Genomic DNA, 22997 nt, shown 5'->3' on the forward strand with positions numbered 1-22997 from the left:
GGCTACGGTGGCAGTCAACAGACCTGGAGGGACACAACAACATTTTTAAAATACTTAAAAAGCAAAAACAGAAGCTCAAGGTTACCTTTAAAACTACAGAACAGATCAGTTGGTATAACAGCATAATTTATTATTGAAAGCAGCACACTTGGTCATCTAAACATCTCGCGAAACAGTCTCTTTCATAAAAATCCTGAAATAACAAAACCTTTTCATACCCATCCGATTATTGATTGTTTGCTTACCCACAAAGTATCCGATGAGAGTGCAGTGGAAATAGGAGACACGCTGCATGCGTCCGGACATGTTACCCGGCCCCGGGACTTCCCCATTTGCCTGCTTCTTATAGTTATCATACCGCAGGACGAAGCACAAGAGCAGCCCGGGCATTACAATGTCTCCTATTCCCAGCATAGAGAAATGACTTCCTGTGGAACTGCAGGACGGAAACAAGTTTGAGACACTAGAATGCACAGACAGTACAATCACTGCAGCTTTCCCATGCAAATACTCAAATCTTTGTGTTAACAAACAAAAACAAACAAAAACTACAAAAAAAGGGCCTAAAGGACAACCAAGATTACAATAATAAGTTTAGATCAACTTGCATCTGCTTAGTTGTCAAACAATTATTTTTAATTTGCTCAACAAGCGTCCTATTTTCTAAATTGCTAAATGTATTTAATTGTGTTTGTCTGATCCGGTACAAAACAAAAAGCAATTTAGATATTGAAAGCTGAAGCTGTAGCAATATATACCTCTTCTGGGCTTATTGCTGACTGCAGGGATCCAGATGTGTTAAAGTTTTTGAGCAGACAGAGATTTTTACACATCATCTGTTGACATGTATAAGGAGAGCTTTGGTAAAGCTGCGGCTTGAGGGTTGGAAATAAACCATGTCCCAAAAAGAAAACCACGTACAAATGTGATCTGATGACTTTCAAATTACAATGTAGACACTTTGTCCTATACAACTATATCCTTGCAGTCTGATGGTTGCTAAAAGGATCCTCAGTCAGGTCAGATGGAAACTTAGGTCTATTTGGGTCACTAAAGCACACATTCATTTTTCATATAATTTACCAAATCAAAGCATCTGAATCAAACTGCAGTAAAATGAACACTGGCAGAAGTTAATCCTGTTGAATAAAAGATACTAAATGAAATGATTTTTTTTAAGCACAGTACCGTTTTCACCTCAATGAGTGGTGCTTGAGCAGTTTGTGAATGTAGAATTGCCTACATTAATTCATAAGGGTTAGAAGAAGAATTTAAAACATTAACAACTCATAACAATGGAGAAACTGTTTAACAGCCACATGGACTAATTTGTGTCTTGTCTGTGTGTCTGTGTTTGTTGATGTTGTTTCTTTTTTCTAAATGGACCATTGTGTCTGTACCAAATAAAAATGAAATAAAAAAATAATAAAGCTGGAACATTAAATGGTTCACACACCTTGAAGTACTGCTATAGTGTAAAGTATTACCTGGGAAAGACCAATTTTCCAGGTAAGGAGAGGCGGGGTACGTCCCGGCCCATTCCCGGACCCAGGTGGAGCTTCCTGGACAGGACGTCTATGGGATTTTCAGCAGGTTGGGTGGCAACTTTGACCATCACATTGCTGTTGAAGATGTAGGCTGAGAAAAAGACCTGAGGAAGAAGAATATCAATAATCAAACATTACAAAAACTTGAAATATTGTCTACTATATCTTTTGCCTGATAGTTTAAACTTGGAAGTATTCACATAAAGAAAAAAACCCCACAGATATAAGGAGGCAGCGAGCTGTAACCAGCTTAATACTTAAAAGGCAAGTCAATTTATTCAACCAGCAGCAGGGCCTCTCGTTAGATCCAACTAATTCTCTCAGACTGTGAGAAACAAAGCAGCCGCTTGCACAGGAGTCCTCACAGCCATTCTGTCAGGTTCACTCTATTCAGGGAAGAGGACAAGGTGGGTGGGCTCATCCTCTCTCAATCCCCCAGAAGTTATTTTTTGCAATCAAGTTTTATTTTCTTTTAGGATTTTGTGCCCCCCCCCCCTCTCTCGTCAGACACTAAAATGATACTTAAAGCTTCAATTTGAAGTTGTATTTACGGCAAACCCAACAGAATGAGGTTTACAAGGAGGTTGAGAACTACTCCATGATGACATAATGGGCAATGGAAACGATCAAAGGTAGCTAGAAGCATCACAGAAACAGCAGAGATTTAGTCAGACAATGTACAGTTTTGTGCTTGATGATGTTGAAGCTGTGACTAAAGGTTATCATTTTCCGACAACGCAACACTCTGCAGCTTCACATAATGAATGTGTCTGTATAGTTTTTGTAGCAGCTCTTACGAGCCAGTGACAATCTTCATAAGTAGATAACTACATTATCAATCCGTGCAATGTGCGTGTTTTTTTTTTTTTTTTTTTTTTAAATTTATCAAATCAAATAAGTTACCTGAAACCTTTTCTTGGAATTTGTTTTGCTAATTGTGAGCCCAATTTAATTTTACTGATAAAACTGGCTCAACTTCTTTAATTCAGTGTTACAGGGCTGAAGTTTTATACTGCATGTTTCCTTTATTTGCTCAGCAATAACTGTGTGGTTTCTTTTTTAAACTCATTGCATATAAATATGAAATGTACAATGCATGAGTTCCTCAGCAGCAGAATGTACATGCCTGATAGTATTATAAACATTTACAGGCAGTCCTAAACTCATAATTTAGTTTTTTTGTTTTGTCTTTTTAAGTGTGCCTTTGAATATACACCTGTTGATTGCAAGGTAAGAACACATTGACACCATCCTTTTTATTTGAATCTGAGTCCCCTCCGTTTAGTGAATTGTGAATGTGCAATGAAGCTGTAGTTTGGATCAAAGAAGCTGACTAATTCCACAAATATGAATCTCAGTCCACTTTAAGTGGACCAAACACAATAAGCAGACTACACAGCAAAGTGCACTGTAGGTTCAGCGCACAACATTGTGGGTTTAAACCCCCCCCCCCCCCCCCCCCAAACATTTTCCTGTGTACAATACGTACACATACATCTACAATATGTAAACATTTACAATACGTGGCTCTAGCCGGGAGAAATTTCCCAAGGCCAGATGTTTAAAGAACTTAGTAAAAAGACAGAAATAAGATGAATCCACAAATGCTATGATCTGAAGCAGCTCCATGCTTTGCTGTTATGTGCTGGCAACAGAAGTTCTTCTGCATTAACCCACGAACAAGTTTTCTACTTAGTTGTGTATCTTGTCCTGTCCATAAGTAATTTTTAATGCAGCGAAGCCTCTGATGAGGCGTGTAACACATTATTTAGTATGTTAAAGTAGTGCAATGTAAACAGAAACTCTGCCCCGCCCCCAAACACAACCCCGAATAGTAAAGATTCTAGCGGACTATCTTGGTGTGAATGGACCCTAAATTTGGGATGGGAAGCAGTCCTTACCCAGAACACATCATAAATGAGCAGTCCTGACAGCAGCAGGCATGACACCTTCAGACTGGGAAGCCGAACGAAGGCAATCATGGCGACACATAAGCCCATTGCCAAAGCTACGAGGAGGAAAAACACAGGATGGTAAAAAACACTATTCCACAGCAGATATTTAACAGAAAGGCGCTGAAACAGATCAATGAGAACAAATCTTAACAAATTTATTTTTAAAAAAAAATTACTACATGGTTGTATTTCTTGAACAAATTAATTTAGGATGAATTTTCAAAGCAAAATTCATTTATAGCTGAACAAAGAAACTAGTTTCTCAACATGTCTTTTGATTTGGTGTTGCTGAATTTTCCACTACAAGATAGCATTAAACACAAAGCTGAAGTCAGTCAACAATAACTAAAGTGTGATTATTTTATAAAAGACTTGTACACCCATTTTACTAGATTGTCTGTCTTTCAGGAGGATATCAAATTTTATGACTAGTCAGCTTAAATGCCAGTGATGCTTCACAGAGGTGTTGCTCCAAACCTGCCATTACAGGAGTCCTGACTGAGCTACGTACCGTCCATGAGAAGCCAGTGTCCTGTCAGCACCCAGATAAGTACCAGCATCACAGAGAGGGAGAATGACAGGAGCTCAGCCAGTGTGAAACGCCCACAGCAACCAAACGAAATCCTGTGCAAGAGTAGGCACAAAATGAGGGATTAAATATAAATCACAGAGCAAACCATGAAAAGATGTGATACTGTCAGACAAGTTTTTAAAAACAAGAGGGATAGCGAGGAGCCACCATCTTTTAGAATGAAATGTGGTTGGAAGAAAACCTTGAATGATAGCAATCAAATGTTTGGACAAAAACAAACAAAAGAAAAAAAATAGTGGAACTCGTGTCTACAATGAATAGTGAAATAAAAAAAACACAGTATAAATGGAACTCAATAGATTGGGACTTAAAACACGATGAAAACCAATCAATTTGGTAGGGAGCATCAAGATTGGAACCGAGAGCAATGGAAGAAGATCATGTGGTCTGATGAGTCCATTTTTACCCTTATGAGATTTACACTACCTTTGATGGAAGCATCATCATGCCATCATGCTTTGTGCCTACCGTACAAGCCTGTGGGGGCAATGCAATGCTCTGGGGCTACTGCAGTTGGTCAGGTCTAAGTTTAGCAACATTATGCGCTCAAAGAACAAAGTCAATATGCTGAATGACCAAGTCATTTCATCAATGTATTGTATGTGTATGTTTTTTTCCTTCCCTGACTGTACAGGTAAATTTTATTCCAGGAGGACAATTCCAGGATTCTTTGGGCTCAAATCATAAAAAAGTGGTTCAGGTAGCATGAGCCACTATTTTTACACATGAACTAGCCACTAACAAGTCCAGACCTGAACTCAATAGAAAAGGACTTGTGCAGCGTTCTGACTCTGCCATCATCAGCACTAGATCTTGGAGAAAAAAAAGCAACACTGGAAGGAAATCAATTGTGTGAGATTGCAGAAGCTTATCAAAATGATGCCATGGTGAATGTGTGTAAACGTGGTCCAACAAATATTAGTGTGTGACTTCGCGTGGGATGCAAGTAATTATCACAGGTAAAAACCATGAAGGGGAAAAGTTCAGACGGCACAGTTTTATAATTATTAAGCAACTGATTCCTCTTCATAGTTGATCAGATTAATTAACAAACGACCGTAGTGCATCATTTTATTCATTAATGTGAATCCAGCCAAGTTGAAAGTGATAAGCATATGTCACTTTGTCTGAGTTAGGCAGACTGTCATCACAAAATGTTTAAAAAAAAAAAACCCAACCCAGGACGGGGGGGTGGTTAGTCACATATGACACCAAAATGTACTGTTACCACGTGTCTAAAATGAGCTCCACACAAAGTAACACAATTAATATAAAAATAAATAAATAAAAACATACATAGCACCTGTAGCTTTTATGCACATCCGTGTCAACAGTAACAAAATAGTAAACTTTAAACAGAACACAAAAAGTCTTATGTAGAAGGTGCAGGTATTACTGGCTCTGTAGGCTGAAAAAGGTTCGATGAAACCAGATTTGCGGGTTTAATCTGTAAGTTGACAAGTGCTTAAGCTGGTTCCTGAGCAGATGGCCTCTGGTGTTGGCGATTCCTTATTATTTATTTCTTATAGGAACTACTGATACATCACAATAATCAAGCACAGACGTTTTACAGAGCAAGAAAATTTGAAAATAAGCATTCACCTATAAGGAAGCAATTTACTGCAGAAAAAAATAGGATTCTGATTAACTTCCAGTGGTGTTAAGCTCTGCACACACTTTGTTTTACAGCATTTAACTATGACTGACTGTTGCTTCCCAATGAAAATTTGCAGTGGTAACAAAGCAGCATGGATCAGTTTTGCACACGGTCACATACACACAGTTTACTTACTTGTTCTGTGGAGAGCAGGGTCTGGTCAGATACTGGCACATTGGCAACAAGAGGAATGCAAATGCAATTGTAGCAAGAACTACAGAAAGGAACAAAAGCATACAGTGAGAGCTCAGACTAATACACCTAAACTTCTTCCTGCAGTCTTTTTTGTCTATTTAATGGACAAACTAATGGTTTTCAGTTTCAATAATATACTCAGTAAAGGGGTCCCTTCCCAGTGTGTAGCTACTGAAAAGAGGCATAAAAGCCTCATAATAATTCTACTGCTGTAGTGTTTTTGTGTGATGTTCAAAAGCAGAAGTTACCTGCAGTGCAGATGGTAAAGACCACCTGTACCGAGTCGAAGAAGAAGAACATGACTAGGAGAGACACTGAGGCTCCGATTGGCAGAAACAGAGCTTGTGTTGAGTCTATAGTCTGAATGCCTACAAGACAATAACGGAAAATATTACACTTCTTCAAAATAAACAAAAAAAAGACCCCACCAGATTCAAAGACATGGATACAAGCAGAGCAGCTAACCCATTACTTGTAACATTTGCACATTGTGAAGCATTAGTCCATATATTCCATATTTTTCAGATTCAGAATGCTTACTGTTGTTTGTGTTGCCATTATTAAAAGACCCTGCTGTTGAGGAGTTCCCATCCTTATCCTTTTCTTGGTTCTCACAATCCATATTTAATGACCTGAAAGAAAAGGCGTAAAGAAACAACAGGTTACATTTATTTTTCTTGGAGAAAAACCTAAAAAAGACATTTCTTCTGATTAGGATCATAGCAATCTGTCCATGTGTAGTATTATATGGATTATAAATAATTATCACCAGAGAAAAAGTGTAAACGTCATACATATTTAAGCTTTCTCAACCAAACTGCGTATACAGCACAAACTAAATTGAGCTTTCCATCTAATGTGCTTGTCCTAGAAAGGCTTTAAACTACTAATAAACAAACATATTTGAGTTGTTTGGGACTCTGGTACGCTTGAAAGCTGGGGGTCTCGGTTCACTTGCAAAAAGACTATCCAGGGACCAAAACGAAAGTCATTATGCACACTCCAATAAAGCATCAAGAAGAAGGACGTGATGCAGATTATTGTTTGGGTAGGAGGAAAAACAAAGCCAACAGCATGTGTTTAGAAAACGTATGTTCTTCATCCAGCAGGAGAATTATGAGACGAGAGTCCTGGACGGATCCAATTTTACCAACCAAATCCTACCTGAACTCATTACAATGACCAGACCTGACCCCTTGATATCTCTTACTTCTGGACCCAACCAGTTTATAAATAACACACAATCCAACCTGCATGTTAACACATTAATAGTAAATACAATCCATTCTTCCCTTCATTCCGTTACCTATTTTTAATATGATTAATGTTGCTTTGACATTGTTTTCATTCACAATAAATAAAAAGCAAACACCACAATAAATATATTTGAGGGTTTATTTTAAGCAAAACCTGACCTTAAGTTTTTGGTTGTTTTTTTTTTAAACTTCCATGATACCACACTGAAGCTCTGCATTACCTCTACAGACTTATGTTGCTACTTTATTCATTTGATTGAGAGAATGCTGAATAAACCAGATATCATCCACCACTCCGGGGTTCAGTTGTGTTCTCTGGTCCTGATTCACATAACCAATAGCAGAAAAATATCTCACTGGCCGCAATGGACGCAGAATGTGCTTCAACGTTCCTCACAATAAGTGAAAGGTTTGGAAACACCCCTGCAGAGCACAATACCAATTCCGGTGCCTGATCAGTAAAACACTTGTCAAGGCCACAGAAAAAAACTTCTGCAACTTACCCTGACTAAATAAATATCTGCCTGCATGATATTTAATCTGTATCGCACCTTAGTGAGCAGTTGTTTCAACTATGCAACATTGCCAAGGCAGTTCAGCTCGGTTTAGTTAAGTACAGTTTAAACACAAATCAAACCAAAAAGTGGGAATTTTTTTTTTTTTTTTTTAGAATTCCCAGTCCAATCAATCCTGCAGACTACCTTCTTGTGAATGCTTCCTTTTGGTCCTTTAAAGTGCAATTTGCAGCTTTCATTATGTTTAAAAAAAAAAAAAAAACAACAAAAAAAAAAAACAACATAAAAAATAAAAAACAAATTTATGTGCAAATTGTTGAACTCACAATGCTGCTTTTATTAAAGTGGGAAAGAATATTTTCCAGTCTGTCTCTGATTTAATCTTATTTTTTATGGCATGTGATTATAAATAAAAATGGATAAAGCAAGTGTTTTGTTTGTTTATTTTTATTGTAGAATCGTTTTAAGTTTCTTTTTCAAGATTGCAGCTTATTTTCATAGATCAGATTGAATGTTTTGTCTCAAGATGTGGTAACAGAGTAGAAAGGCTGTGGAGAAAGTAAAAGATCTTTGGCACGAGTTTGCTGTGTTTTCAGTGACGCGCCCATGGAGTTTTGGATGGGTGCAAATATTACAGCTGTATTTACAGCTACATTTCTCACTTCCTCAACATGTTTGAGAGTTTGAGAAACAGGTTTTTTGTGCCAACTGCTTATTTTCTACAACAAACCAAAGCTTTGGACTGGAATACAATCCTTTCCAGAAGAAAAATGTGAAAAACTCCAGAACAAGGCTATTGTGTTTTAAAAAAGTTTTAAACAAAAATGGCATATGTTTTATTCATGTGGCAAAAAAAAAAAAAAAAAAAAAAAAAACACACTGTGAGGCTTTGTAAGCACAATTATCGATTGACTCTTACCTGAAGCTGCCATAGACGATGAGAAGGATGGAGATGAGGAAGGTAGACACCTGGCTGGAGTCAATTAGGGAGTATGCCCTACAGGGGAAAGAGAGAGAACAAGAGGAAGTTAGTATGGCATAGTTTTGAAAACAAACAGCTTTGCAATAACCATAAAGACTGCCACTGGGAGGGCACTGGTTATTGGGGCCCAGAATTGATCAGCTGTGTTTTAACAGAGTTACTTTTATCGTTCAATTCATATTCAACTACTTAAAACTCAATCTTAAGCGAGTGAGTACAGCTGTGGGCGTTACATGCAGCAGTGTATGTGTCGATGACCAACAGCATCAACAACAGCACGCAATGTCTGTCATCACATAGCTTGCATGAAAATGCATATCAAAAGAGTCCAATATTTCACATTCAAATCAAGTATTGTAGAGAAGTGTTTCAGGTGCAGTTTCTGATTGTACATCTTCGATAACAGCCACATTAAGCAGAAACCTAAACTCAGATGAAGCAGTTGATGACCTCCTTGTTTACCATATAAATTAACTGATGACCTTCAGTTTTTTTGCTTATACTTTCTTGCTTTAGTGTACATTTAAAGTAAAAAAAAAGTGATGGTGAGCTTAAATACTAGAACAAGCTTTTAACCTTTGGAAATTTTTTCTTTCCCCCAAGTTCAGGAGAAGGTGTATGGCTGATGTCAAAGTTTACCAAATACAAAATAATCTTCAAATAGGTAAGTGTTGGAAATAGATAGATGTCAGTTGAAACATCCGAGTAGAATTTTGTTCACAGGGAGACAGGAAAATAGAGAGGGAAGGATAATAGAGCAAAGAAAATACCGAGAAGTAGCCAAGAAGGTAGACAGAAAGATGGTTATAATAGCTTCTGATCAACACACAGTTGCTGCAATGGATTCCACAATCATTTCACATAACTAATCAGCAGACTCAAATGCTGCAAATTATTAATTGATTGAGACCATAGTTAATTAGATTCTGTTGTTCGGGTGTTGAGAGAAAAAAGCAATGTAATTCTGATGTAGGAGAAGGAAAGAAAAGGAGCTGGAGCTGAAGCTGACTGGACAAAGCAAGATAGAAGATGACAGGTGAAAGACTAGAGAGATCACATCCCAGAGGTTAAATAGAAAGAATAGCTGTATTTGTAACACAGAACATCTTTTTTTTGTTAATGCACAACATAAAATACATCTTAAGTGTTTATCAATGTACAAAAAGCATGGGGAAATTTCTCATTTTCAGAATTTTTTTTTTTTACTGATCTTAATTTCAGCTGCTTTAGTCTCAGAGCAGTTATGTCCAGTATAACTGCAATAGCAGTAGCTGCATGTCTAATAAAAGTCCCAGCAATGGCAGAATAAAAAGGAGGATCTAGCCTTCAGTTTAATACAAAAAGGTTTTAACAGCTGTCATCTTACTACATTAACAGTTTAATCTTCTGGTAACAACAATAAATAATTTTCCCAAGCAAAGTAACATACGAGAACAGTAACACGATGAGTTTAAAACGCTTCAACACAACAAGTTCATATTTATAAGCTGCTTGCCCCTTCAGTAACTCCAGATGGAAATCTTGTAACCAGAATCTGTCCCACGGCCATTTCATCCTTTATAAAGCTTTTACGTGTTTCTTGTTTGTCTAGGGGTGTTGGGTTGGTGGTGGTGGTGGTGGTGGTGGGGGGGGGGGGGTGTAAATTTAGCTGAACCAGTGTGATTATCAAACTAAACATTTCTTAGTCCTGATAAGACTTGTATTTCTGGGGTACATGTCTGTAAAGTCAAAAACCATCCTGGACAAGATAAGGTGACTTTTTAGAACTGAAACCAGATCTCAGATTTAACAGAAGATCAGGATGGACTCGCCATTATAAGGTACATTAATACAAGCTCCAAATCTGATAAAAAGGACCGTTAATCACACCCGAAGAATTGCTGAACTGCAATCAATTAATGTTTTTTTCTGCCCTTATTCTGCTCTATATATAATTCGCTTAAGTATGCACTGCCTACTGACCTACAAACAGTAATCTTGGTGGCTAATATTCCCAATATCTTCAAAACAAGCACCCTGAGAAAAAAGACGAACAAACTGTAATGATAAAATGTCTACTTTAGAATTCCATTGTGGCAGATCTATTAAAACTGAAGACACTAGTTACAGACATTTAAAGCCTAACAATACTAATACTTTGATAAGTTAGTTTAGCAATTAATAATTAATTAGTATGCTGAAGCAACAAAGGGGAAATGACTTCTGTCTAGTCAAAGCACAGGTACAGTCGTCCTCAAATTTAGTCATACCTTTTCATTCCAGAAAAGGTCCACAAAATACCTGTCAATAGGTGCAGAAGTCTGATTGAGAGGTACAGAAAACACCTGACTGCAGTGGACACATCAAAGAATTTTTCAACAACTATTAGTTTATGAGCAATGGAACAAATATCATTTCATAACAATTGTTTGCTTTTTCAAAAAAAATATTTCTATTGAACCTGATACAGACAATAATGTAAAGATTTTTATAAACGTTTTTATCTAATATTACTTCAGTCAATTAAACTTATTTCATAGGCAGCTGTCTATTTCCTCTTTAATGGGAGGGTGTAAATAAATTTGAGGACTGTGTATATATAACTATAATAAATGGTGATTTTAAATCTTTACTACCAAAAGAATTTATGAAAAATAGTCCTGTTCTAAAATTATTCAGAGCTTTATATGAGCCTTGAAACCGCACCTAGTTAAACAGGACAAGATAACATTTTCTATTGCCCATTTCCTGCTGCTGGTACATGAAGCCAACTGCTGGTCTCGCACAAAAGTTTCCAGCACAATTTTTTTTTCTTTTCTTCTCCCACTTTACCATCCTTACATTATAAAGGCCAGTGGGAGTGAACCAGTAATTATCATTCATGCCTTTGGAATGACACTTCTTCTAATCCAGACTTTCTGTGAAATGCATACAGAATGCTGAATTTCAGAAAATAAGATGCACAAAGCAAATTAAAGAAAAATAAGATAGATAAATAGATAAAGATAGTTCTCAACATGTTTTACAAGATATCAAAGTTAGATTTTGATCTCAGCAAAATTCTGCATAAAAAGTAAAGTACAAATATGGCATCCTGGAATTTACGAGCGCTTTCGCGACCACTTTTGCGTTGTTTGCTTATTGATTCTGTTATTTATTCTGTATTCTTTATCCTGATTCTTGCGCAGGCGATAAAATTAGTCAACGGTAGTTAAGTCGGAGTCTGTTGTTGGGACTGTGAGCTAGTCCTACTGTCATTCTCCATGTTCGTTTATAAATTCCAGCGTGCATGCCATAAAGCGCATCTTGACGTAAAATACTGCAGTTAAGCACCTTATCGTGGCGTAAACGATAGAGCTTCATATGAAACAATAGACATTTTCTATGGTCAAAACGATATATTGTCATATCGTCCAGCCCTAATTTTCATTATTTCAAAATACATAAACATCCAACAAACACTACACTGTGGCAAATACACTGGATTCATTATCCATGAATCTAGGAGTCTAATAGTGTTTACATATAAAATGAATATAGGACTATAATGTGAAAATCACAATATGGGTAAAAATGAGCTGCTTGGTGGACGTCTGCAATCTCAGAGTACTTTTCTAGTTTCCTAATATTGTCAAGATTGCAGGGGCATCATGCCATACAAATGATGAAACTGCTTTCTGCTTTGTTTGGAACCTCTTTTTTTGGGGCTGGCAGTCCCATATGATGACATGCTGCCTCTCTATTTGACAACAGCATTGTAAGATCTGTTGCACAAAGTCCCACTGACACATTTTCAGGCAGGCTAGTCTAGCTTGCACGAGGAGAGGGCAATTCACGGTGGCCTGGGCCTTTAGCTGCATGACTAACCTATTTGTTAAAAAAATAAATAAATAAATAAATAAAATAATTTTTACGTTGCTCTAAATCTGTGTGGCTGATTGGCCAATCTACAATGAGCTGTGTTAATCTGACCAGGGAATGCTGTCATAGTTTGGCTGTTTAGTCTGTACACAGGTTGACATCTTTCCTTTTCAAACTCAAACAGCTGCAAACTGTGCCAATTAGGAACATTTTATTAGTCCAGGTTAATGATGGTGAGTGAATCTTTTCACTGAATCTGAAAGTGTGTATTTCTGGTTGTAAATAATGTTATGGCAGCTTTGTATTCTTCAAATCAAATCAAACTTTATTTGAATAGCACTATTCATGCAGAAGCATATTAAAGTGTTTAACAACGTAGAAAACAGTTTCACACTTAAAAACACATGCGCACACAACCCAACCCTTTCCCTGACCATTTATGCCCAAAAAAAAAAAAAAAAAAAAAAAAAAAAAAAAAAGCCACTAATTTCAGGATTCTATCTCTGTATCTGGCTTGAGACTGCTGTGAGGAAACGACATTTGGGGAATCCGTCCATGTCAGGAGCTGCCCCAGGAATGACCAACAGAGACACAGTCACAGGGAACGCGCAGGCCAGGGCAAGCCGGGGTCCACACCACAGCCATATGGCTGCAGTGCACAACCCCTACTAACAACCCCCATCAGGACAACCCCCGCCACAACAATCCTGGCCGAAAAACATGTGAAGCTCCCAACATGGATGATCCCCATGAGGAATGAACATTTAACTTGTCGGTAAATGTTCATGTCTGAGATTTTAGTTCACACCTTTATATGGGGTTTGTGTTTGTGGATGTTTCTGTTTACATGTTAATGACATGGCTTATTTTACAGTATGAACTGGAAAAGCACTCAGAGAGCGCATATTCTGGGTCATAAAATTCAAAATGATTCCTCTACCTGGATCAATCTTTGATATAGACTATTTTACAACCTGTTGGAAGCTGTCCTCTATTTTTTTCTCCAAAGTCCTCCGACCATTTTTGTTGGAGTTATGTGCTCAAACATTGAAAATGTCCCTATCTCACAACGTTAAAGAATCCTTAAAAAAAATCCCTGGATCCAAACAATGATCCGATCATCACCAAAGTTTAATCAGTTCTTCCTTTTCACATTTCCAACAACTCCTGAAAATTTCATGAAAATATGTTCATAACTTTTTGAGTTATCTTGAACACAAACAGACAAACCAATAAAAACCAGGTAAAACATAACCTCTTTGGCAGAGGTAATGATACATAAACCACATCAGGAGACCACATTTGTTGACCGCCGTATGTTTTTACTTTAGCAGTGAATATTAGTGTTAGTCTATCATATGTACTACAATAAAGTAGCATCTAAATGACTAGCTAAAATAATTATACAATCCTGTTTATCTCAAAATAAAACCCTCATTAATATGGAAGTCCTGTTTTCATGGGTACTGCAAAACCACTGGGGTGATACCTGTTCTACTAATAAAACAAATCAGTTTCATTTTCTGTTTTGGTGTTGATAGATAAACAACCATTTTTGCCACATTGTGCTATCTGTTAATTTTTTATGTAATCCAAACCACTTCTATATTACTGATAGTGATATTACTGATAGTAAGGCCTTTTTGTGAACTTCAGTCTCATTCTCACTTTTTTGGCCCTCTGTCAGCACTCTAGTGTTTCTCCTCTGTTTTTTTTGCTTAGTCCACCAGCAGGTCCAACTCCCACCTGAATGTCCCACTGTCCTGCAGACTTTTCCCCAGATGTTTTCTTGCTTTAACAATCCTAACTCAAATTAATTGCTCACTGCAGACTTGTGCAGTCCGTCAAAGAAAATTGTAAATGCAATACGAGTGTAGCTGTCACATGATGTTTAAATTATTTTGCGATTATCACTGTGTCGCATACACTGTAAGGTAGGTCACTTGCTCCAGCTAGAGGTTATGAATATGGGTTTTTGGTTTACAGGCTTTTGTTACAAACAAGTGATCATATAATAAACTTGACCTTATCAAACATGTCCCTTTTCTGTGCCAAAAAAAGGCTACCACTGTGAATGCCTGCCTTCAATTGAGAAGCGCAATACTGATCCTAATCCTGACTTGTCTGTTTCCTGTCGAAAATCAACTGGAATATCTGAGAAATGCAGGCTGTGATGGCAAACAATGCAAATAAATACAACAGTAATAAATCATTGCTTCAGTGCTATACAAAATGGATTTTCATTAAATCCATCTAAATTTATTATATAACATAGCATTAATGAAAAGAGGTCAAAACTAGTTGACTAAGACAATTTTTAAACCTGAATAGCTTTATTTACTCATAACAGAGTATATTAGCTAATAAACGCTACAATTTAATGGAAACAGTGATTAAGTGATCAATAGTCTTAAAAACACAAAATGTAATACTAAATACTCTTAACTATTTACAGTATGACACTTAAGATAAACAAAAGATACCTAAAAATAACTATCAACTGAACTAACATCACATTCTGGTACTATCGAACACGATGGGAAAGAATAAGGCTTATTTTTCACTGGTTGGAGTTTTGCCAATTCAACACTGATTTATTTTTCATTTCTCCCCAAAAATCAATACGTGTCAGAGTTGCGCAGAATGAAGTCCTTGCGCTGTTTGTCCAATACACCACATTCAGTCCTCATTGCTGTCATCTCATTAACGAACAGGAATAAGCTCCAGCAAGGCAACATTACAGGAGAGTGCTGAGCAGAGCTCGTCAACAGATAAATGTATAACAAAGTTGTTAAATCATCAATGACTCAACATATCACCAATTTCATTTCAACTCTTTTTGCCATGTGGATGACAAGTGACGCATGCTTCATTGCATTAGTCATGCTCTTCCTCTGTTATATTGCTAAAGTTGTGCTAACTTAGCTTAAGTAACTCCTTGTCTGTAGTATATACAGTAGTGCCACACATTATACAAAATGTGATGGAGTCAGTGAGATCAATCTTGCACTAAAAGAATGAGTCGTGACAATAAATAATCAGTTTGTACCATCAAGTGCAGCCTACCTACCTTCTCTGTTAATATACACAGTCCTCTCAGTTAGCAAAAGTGACTTTTACAATGTTTATTGGCAATCTTGCCAAAGTTATGCCAAGTTAGCATTGTGTTAGCTGACAGCTTAAAAGTCAGTAACTGCAAAAACAATGAGAGTGTACAAAAAATTTGACAGCACACAATGACCGTTCATCCCTCCATCAGCTGCATGTTAGGCAGAGGGGAGGAGGTTCATTTAGTGCAGGCCCAAAAAGTTAAAAATGATTATTATATTCATTTAAGAGGATTCAAATGACTTCATGGCAAAGAAAATAATGTAGAGAAACATAATATTGAATAGAAAAAAATGTGACATCAGGGGGATGCACAATGTTTTACCAGTAATCTCACTCATTTTGTTGCATAGAGCAAACACCTAGAGCATCAGTTTATTGCTTTGTTACTTGTTTTTACACTTAAAAATTCCTCTTTGTTGTAAAGTTAAACAGATACTAAAGGAAAAAGTATAGTGAACCAGTAATATGTTGTCTGCAATTCATATCTTTGTTTTGGAAGTGCTAGAGAAAAAAAAAAGTTGTTTTATTAAATACATTTCTTTTTTAATTAATTTGCCTTTTATCAAAATCAAACATTATCTATAGGGCACTTTCTACAGGTTTTCCTGGCAAAAGGTTGCAGTGCATGTTGATCTCTGTCTCCTGTCCTCTCCACCCCAACCAGTCGAGGCAGACGACTGCCGTCCCTGAGACAGGTTCTGCCATAGGGTTTTCCTTCCTGTTAAAAGGGAGTTTTTACTTGTGTCACCTTGTGTGTGCTCAAGATGAGGGATTGGATCAAAGTCTATATTTGACCCATCTGTTGATCTACTAGGCCAATTGTTATGAACTGACTCGTACTAATGTGTCTGTAAAGTGACCTAAGATGACATTAGCCACGTTTACATGGAGACTTTTACCCCATTCGGTTTGACATCATCCCGATTTAAGATTTCAGGAGAACTGTTTACATGCGAACTATTTCCATCTGGTGTTTACATGCGCCAACATTTAAGCAGAATGGTCCTGTCTAATATCCGCCGAAAGAAGGAGAGGTCTACAAACTGATCATCACACTTGTGGCTTTTGTAGTACTTTCAGGCAGCAACTCGATACTCATGTGCTCCTACTGCAAACAACAAAGAAGACAAGGTGTAAAGACAGTGTGAATTAAAAACAAATATTCTGTTGCTGGCCGGTGAATTGTTTTACTCGTCACCATCTTCCCAAGTGAGGAAATGACAGTCGTTACATCTAGCCAGAGCGTGCACTGCAGGAATGCAATGTGACGTCTTTCTGATTTACATGATACCATGATCAGTTTGGGAAAAGAAACATTTTACTTCTGTGAAACCAAATGAAAATCCTTTTAGTTTAACATTTTTCATTCGGAATGAAGTGGATAAGTGGATGATTTTCATTTTGATGAAGAATTCAAACCGATTGCAATTGGTATATTTGGCTCCATGTAAATGTAGCTATTGTTATGAAGTGACATTGTAAAAATAAAACCGAAATTAATTAAATTTATGATGCATGAAAATGCAACTCAAAGTACAAGACATTAAAAATGTGATCAACATGCCCCCCTCGACCCTCTTCCAAACCACAAACTCACAATTTTCACATATACATATTTATATTCTATTCTCTTCTAAAATACAATTGGATATAGAATGAGAAAAAAAATACAAAAAGTTTAAAAACAGTCAAAAGCTTTTTTAAAAAAGGTAAGTCTTACCCTTTGTCTTAAAAATATTGGAATTTTTTTTTCCTGCCGAATATCAGAATTGGCTTAAAAAAAAAATCGATATTGATTGCCCCTGGTAAAAAAAAAAAAAAAAAAGTATAATTTTTAATCAGTACAGATTTCAAATTATGAAATAATTTTGCTGCACCTCTGCCAAAGGAGTGCACTGATTTCATGCTAAAGGGAGAAAAGCAAGAATTTCATCTCTCTCATTCACCCAGTGGCACAGGAATGACAACAGGGAGTCTAGGCGGGGAGAGGTAACATTTAGTTCAGTGTGGAAACAGGACACCAGGACAATACTGCATCATGTTGCTTTGCCCTGGTCTTATTTGTCCAACACAGACATCAACTTAATGACTGAAAACCACACTCAGCAGGCATCAGCTTTACAGATCCATCAACTTACAATAGGGATAAAATACCTGACCCTAGATATGGGTCATAATAAACATCTAACTATATAATCGGTCCAAAATGACACCCTATTCAGGCGTGTCTTTTTGTAGGTTCTAACCTCAAAGTGTTACCTCTTAGAAACAGTTTGGCTTCAAGCTTTAACTTAATGATTAAGAAAGTGACCTTGTTCTTCTGCTGACTGACACTAATGATGTCACTACTTCACTGTCAACATGAACAGCTCAGCAGCTACATTAATTTACCACAGCCCTCATTCATATTCTGGTATCGAACTGGTTCGTCTGAATTCAGTGCACAGAAGCCTGTACAACATGAGTGAGATAGATGAATGGAACATTTAAAAACAAAATACAATCACGAACTGTTGAGAGCTGGCTGGCAGCCCAAAGTGCCATAAGACGTGCTTGTTCACTGAGAGACTAGGTTTTCAATAACAATTCCAATACCGTCCTCCATCAAACCAGTTGAATGCACGATTTGACCACTACGGGCCAGGTCAAGAGGCCACAATGATGACTTTTACAAATGTTGCCAGTGTGAGGTGGAAATATTTAAGACAGAGTTTTTATTCAGTGTGTCAGAATAAACACAGCTAATTTTGACTGAAAATTTGTGATAATAGATTTAATTTGATTTCTTGAATTTATCAGCATGTTTACTGATTTGCAGATTCAGAGCAGAAGTGCAAAACCTATAGTCTTTTTGTAACTTTTCTTTTTCAAACTCAAATTCAATCGTAGGTTATAATAAAACACAAATCGACAACACTTTTGCCAAAGCAAATCTCCAACCTTGTGCTTAAAATAAGTGGATAAATCTTTTTATAATTATAAAATCCAAATGAAAACTGCAGTACATTACTTTTTATCTACCAATAACAGAGGCCATTTGTTGCTGCATCTGCACTCTCGCAAGGATAAAACTTAGCTTTTTCTACAGACGCGTCATCCAATCAGACCAGGTCAGCAGGATGTCTAAATAAGATATAGAATATGATTAAATTAATTGCCTCAAATATCCCTATGGTTTTATCACAAAGTCTTGGTCTTACATGAATGATAACTTGCTAAGTCTATGCCTTAGCCCCCTTAGCTTCCACACCATCGTTATGCATGTTTGTGAGATTATAGCCAGTGCCATTTCTCTGTTAAATGATTCAAACCGTGCTGTGGCTTAAATTTTACCAGCACATATTTAGTGTCTGACACTAGCCACTTACAATCGATTTAGTCGAGCCAGCGATTCTGGTCACCAGCTGGTCAGTCAATAAACCCTCTGCTGGACATCCAGTCAGGGATTACCAATTATCTGCTTCCTCGTTTTGATCCAGTGATGGACATAAAGGGTTGAGTTCATTAAGGATGCATTCACATCAGGATAGTTTGCTAAACTCGATCAGATTGGGGACTCGGCTCAGTTGTGTGTGTGGAGTGGGGAGGGGTATCCATTCAGACAGAGATTGACCATAGTGCAGCGTGAATGCAAACACGCTAAACCTTTACAATAATATATCCTCGTGTGAAGAAGAAAACTCAGTTGTGAGTTAAACATAGAGCACAAAACTATGGCTGTGTTTTTTTTTTGTTTTTTTTTCTTATGCAAGTATACTGCAGAAAGACTGCAACAATGACTGCAGTATGAACAACAGATGAGGCAGAGGACTCTTAACCTCATTGCTATGTATTTACCCACAATCCAATCAAATGCAGGGAGTTTTTTTTTTTTTTTAAAGTCTGCTTCTTGGATTTGGTCTGCTTGAAACGGGTCGAGACCTGCATTTTTTTTTTTTTTTTTTTTTAAAGTCTGCTTCTTGGATTTGGTCTGCTTGAAACGGGTCGAGACCTGCATTTGTAGGAGAGTTCGCTTCTATGGTTTGAATCAGAATTTGTTTGGGGCATTCACATTTCCCCAAACAAAGTGGACTTTCTGAGGAAACAGACTCGAATTTTAATCAAAAAGGCTGATGTGAATGGGTCCTAAGAATATTTCATAAACTGTGGCCTTTGTGCTTCTATTAAAGTAAACATATGTAGAGCTGCAACTATCGAGTACCTTTAGAATCGGGTACTCTGTCGATTATTTTTACAAGTAATTGAGTACTCTAATGACTATTTTTTTATTATAATTTGTAAATCAAATATTAGAAATTCAACCAAAGTAAATCTAGAAACTTGTGAAGCTGTTGCATGTGTTGTTACTACCTAATGCATGGAGAAAATGTTTTTAAATGCGATACTTTGGTGCAGCCAACGTGTTCAATGTGTGGAGAAAAAAATTCTCAAGCGATTGCGAATTCCTGCCTTTTACAAGATTTAAAGAAGAATTCACGTAGAAAGAAGGACTGACTTGTAAACAAGTCCAACGTATCCAAGAACTAGCCTTTGTCTTCGTGGATGACACGCGTTTGCTGCGCAGCAACAGAGGCTGTTCCTCTGTTGATTTTAGGCAGCCGTTACACACTGCCTAAAAAATGCGCTTTGACTCCACGTGTGTGAGGGAGAGACAGATGAGGGATGGATTGCAAGACGGTTCACGTGAGTGAGCAGCCTACATCTTGCCATGCCTCGTCACTGTTGACTAATATCACAGGTTATAACACTACATTTTAATAGGAGCTGCTGTTGTTGATATAAATCGGAAAGCTGAATCTCCACCTGGAGAGGTGAAGTTCCTTTCAGGTGCTGCAACACTGACGACGTGCTGTGCTTGTATGTGAGACCTGGTTTACAGCACACTCACTGCACTATGTTTTCTGCCCTTTTGAGTATGAAATGGTCCCACATTTGCGACTTTTTCTGTCTTTTCCTCTCCTCTTCTTCATTCTCTGCCATTAGAGTCGACCAAAGCAACGAGAATCTTCAGACAGCAAAGCAAACCGCTTGCCGGTGCTGTTTGAAATGTCCGACATCAATCTGGGTGAAACAGTCATACTGTACAGACATACTGTCGGATGTTTACTGAAACAATTATGTAGTCCCTCCGAAGAGCGCAGTGGTCTGTTAATGCCGTGATGACTCATAAATTAAAATCTATCACAACGTGATATTAATTAAACGGAGCAAATAATTTGCCTCGATCAATTTTTGTACTCGGGTTACCCGAGTAATCGTTGCAGCCCTAAACATATGTAGGATTCATTATTGTTCTCTAAACACTGTTCTAGATATTGTTTAAGACTAATGATAAGTCAATGCAGAAATGGACCAAAAAAATAAAAAAAATATTTTATTATTCATTATTTTAAGCCAGAAGGTAAAAGGTAAAGTTATAATCTTCAAGCCAATATTTCAGAGCTCAAGAGCACCATGATGAAAACAAAATAGTAACATCTGGATTTTAAAAAAGTAGTCCTTTCAGTTTTGAAGGACTATCTCAGCTTTGATTTTATTCACAACAATGGCCTCTGTAATTTACCAAATTAATATAGATTAATGTATGTGCTTCAGCAATTTAACATCTACTGCAGAAAATCCGATATTGTCACAATTGTAACTGCTCCAGAAAACTACAACTGTTCAAAACGAGCTTATTTTCAAAAGTCAAAATGTTCAACATTTATAACTCAGTAGGGTTTTGTGAATGACTTGCAGATTACGCAATGCTAACAAAAGCTAAGACTAAGCTGGACTTGTGCTGTGGATAGTTGCAATAATAGGATTTAAAGCTAAGACATCAAGTCATTACAACATTTGTGTGCTTACCTTTGAAGCCTGATGTTTTAGTCAACATTTTCAAGGCACAAAGACTTAATTATAAAAGGTTTTGATGAAAAGTTTGTTTTCTCAAAAACTGGAGTTGTAAAAGGCTTAAAAAAACAAAATTAAAAAGAGGGAGGGACACCCCAAAGTTTAGGTGCTATTAGGTTTTAGGTACCACTATTACTTTGCTTTTCATCTTAGATCTACTGAGAACAACATTTATGGATGTTTTTTGTCAGCAACGTCCATATGATTCAACACTGTACTACGCATTCAATTCTTAATGGTAAAGCTGTCTTCATCAATTACAGTGAGGTTCACTGTTGAATCAGCATCAGTGTGAAATTTTTAAACATTAGTAGGATAAGCAGAATTTGACTAATGCTGGCCAGTGACACTCCATATTGAATCTTGTTGCAATGAACTCCTGTGCATGTTAAGTTAAAGTAATGTCATTGTGTGAATTTCCACTCCCACTTATTACAGCTTTCACCGGCTTTTCAACAAGTCTGTCACATCCCAGTCAGACGTTCCTCTTGTCAACTTGTCAATCAGCTACAGTTTCAGGTGAGTCAGTTTGCCCAAAAGGACATTTATACAGGTCAACTCTTTAAAAAAAATTCTGTTTCAATATTTTTAATTTGTAGTGATTTTTCAAACCATTGTGCAGTTCTGCCTGCTCTTGCAAAAAACAACTTGTGAAGATAGTCTTTCCAACCATATTTTTGTTTTCTAGTGGCCCTTATTTGACAGCAGCTTGACTGCAAAGGACCCCAGGCTGGGTTATGAACTTGGGCGAGTTGAGCTGAGGAGCAGGAGTCTCTGTACATTGCCCAGCTGCCAAACCAGTTGAGCCAAACACAACCCCAATACTTTTATATGGTTACCAAATAAATGGTTTTGACCTCTGAAAACCTGAACACCACAGAGGTGTAGACTGACTAGATTGTTGTAGTATTGTCAAACAAAATAATTCTCAAGATACAAATTAAAAATAAATTTTAGCATCTAGTTTGATATTAACATGTTTATCAACACTTACAGTTTTGCTTCTGCTGGTTCATCAACAGGACGAGCTGCTTTTAACAGGCACTGTACTGGACAGCTACTTTGTCCTTTTGTTCCACACACCTTACACATGAAAGCAGCAAAAAGCAGCTCATGCTTAAGCTCTCTGGGGTCAGTTTTTGTAGAAAATCTGAAAAGTAAGATCACTGTTTGGACTTTGAAACAATTATTTTAGGCTGAGTTGAACATTGATATGACTCCAAACAGAACTGTATAATCCATGGAAGTGGAACAAGGTCAGTTTAAAGCAGACTAAAATGTCACTCCAAATTATATACACAGTATCAGGAGATGAGTAAGTTACAATTAAAAAATTAATATGAATATAGACTTTCATCTGTCTGTCCCTTATGACCATCTTTATAAGTTAAGTATATGTATGGTTGTGTCTTCACTCCTGTCGCCATACTTTACTGTTGTGCAACTAAACAA

At 37.1% G+C, this 22997-nt stretch overlaps 1 protein-coding gene across 1 annotated transcript in view; it reads right to left on the reverse strand.

Annotated features, from left to right (window-relative positions):
- The window catches only part of sppl3 (signal peptide peptidase 3), a 29160-nt gene that overhangs the window by 983 nt on the left and 5180 nt on the right, over window positions 1–22997 (reverse strand). The window contains exons 2-10 of the mRNA XM_079256052.1: window positions 8637–8714; window positions 6487–6578; window positions 6195–6314; window positions 5887–5965; window positions 4014–4126; window positions 3449–3555; window positions 1488–1651; window positions 246–436; window positions 1–23 (exon numbers count right to left, since the gene is read on the reverse strand). The exon at window positions 1–23 is cut by the window's left edge and continues 87 nt beyond it. Of these exons, the coding sequence (XP_079112178.1) occupies window positions 1–23; window positions 246–436; window positions 1488–1651; window positions 3449–3555; window positions 4014–4126; window positions 5887–5965; window positions 6195–6314; window positions 6487–6578; window positions 8637–8714 (967 nt within the window). The remainder of the gene's footprint in view (window positions 24–245; window positions 437–1487; window positions 1652–3448; window positions 3556–4013; window positions 4127–5886; window positions 5966–6194; window positions 6315–6486; window positions 6579–8636; window positions 8715–22997) is intronic.

Source organism: Telmatherina bonti, assembly GCF_933228915.1.
Source record: "Telmatherina bonti genome assembly, chromosome: 17".
NCBI classification, from domain to species: Eukaryota; Metazoa; Chordata; class Actinopteri; order Atheriniformes; family Telmatherinidae; genus Telmatherina; species Telmatherina bonti.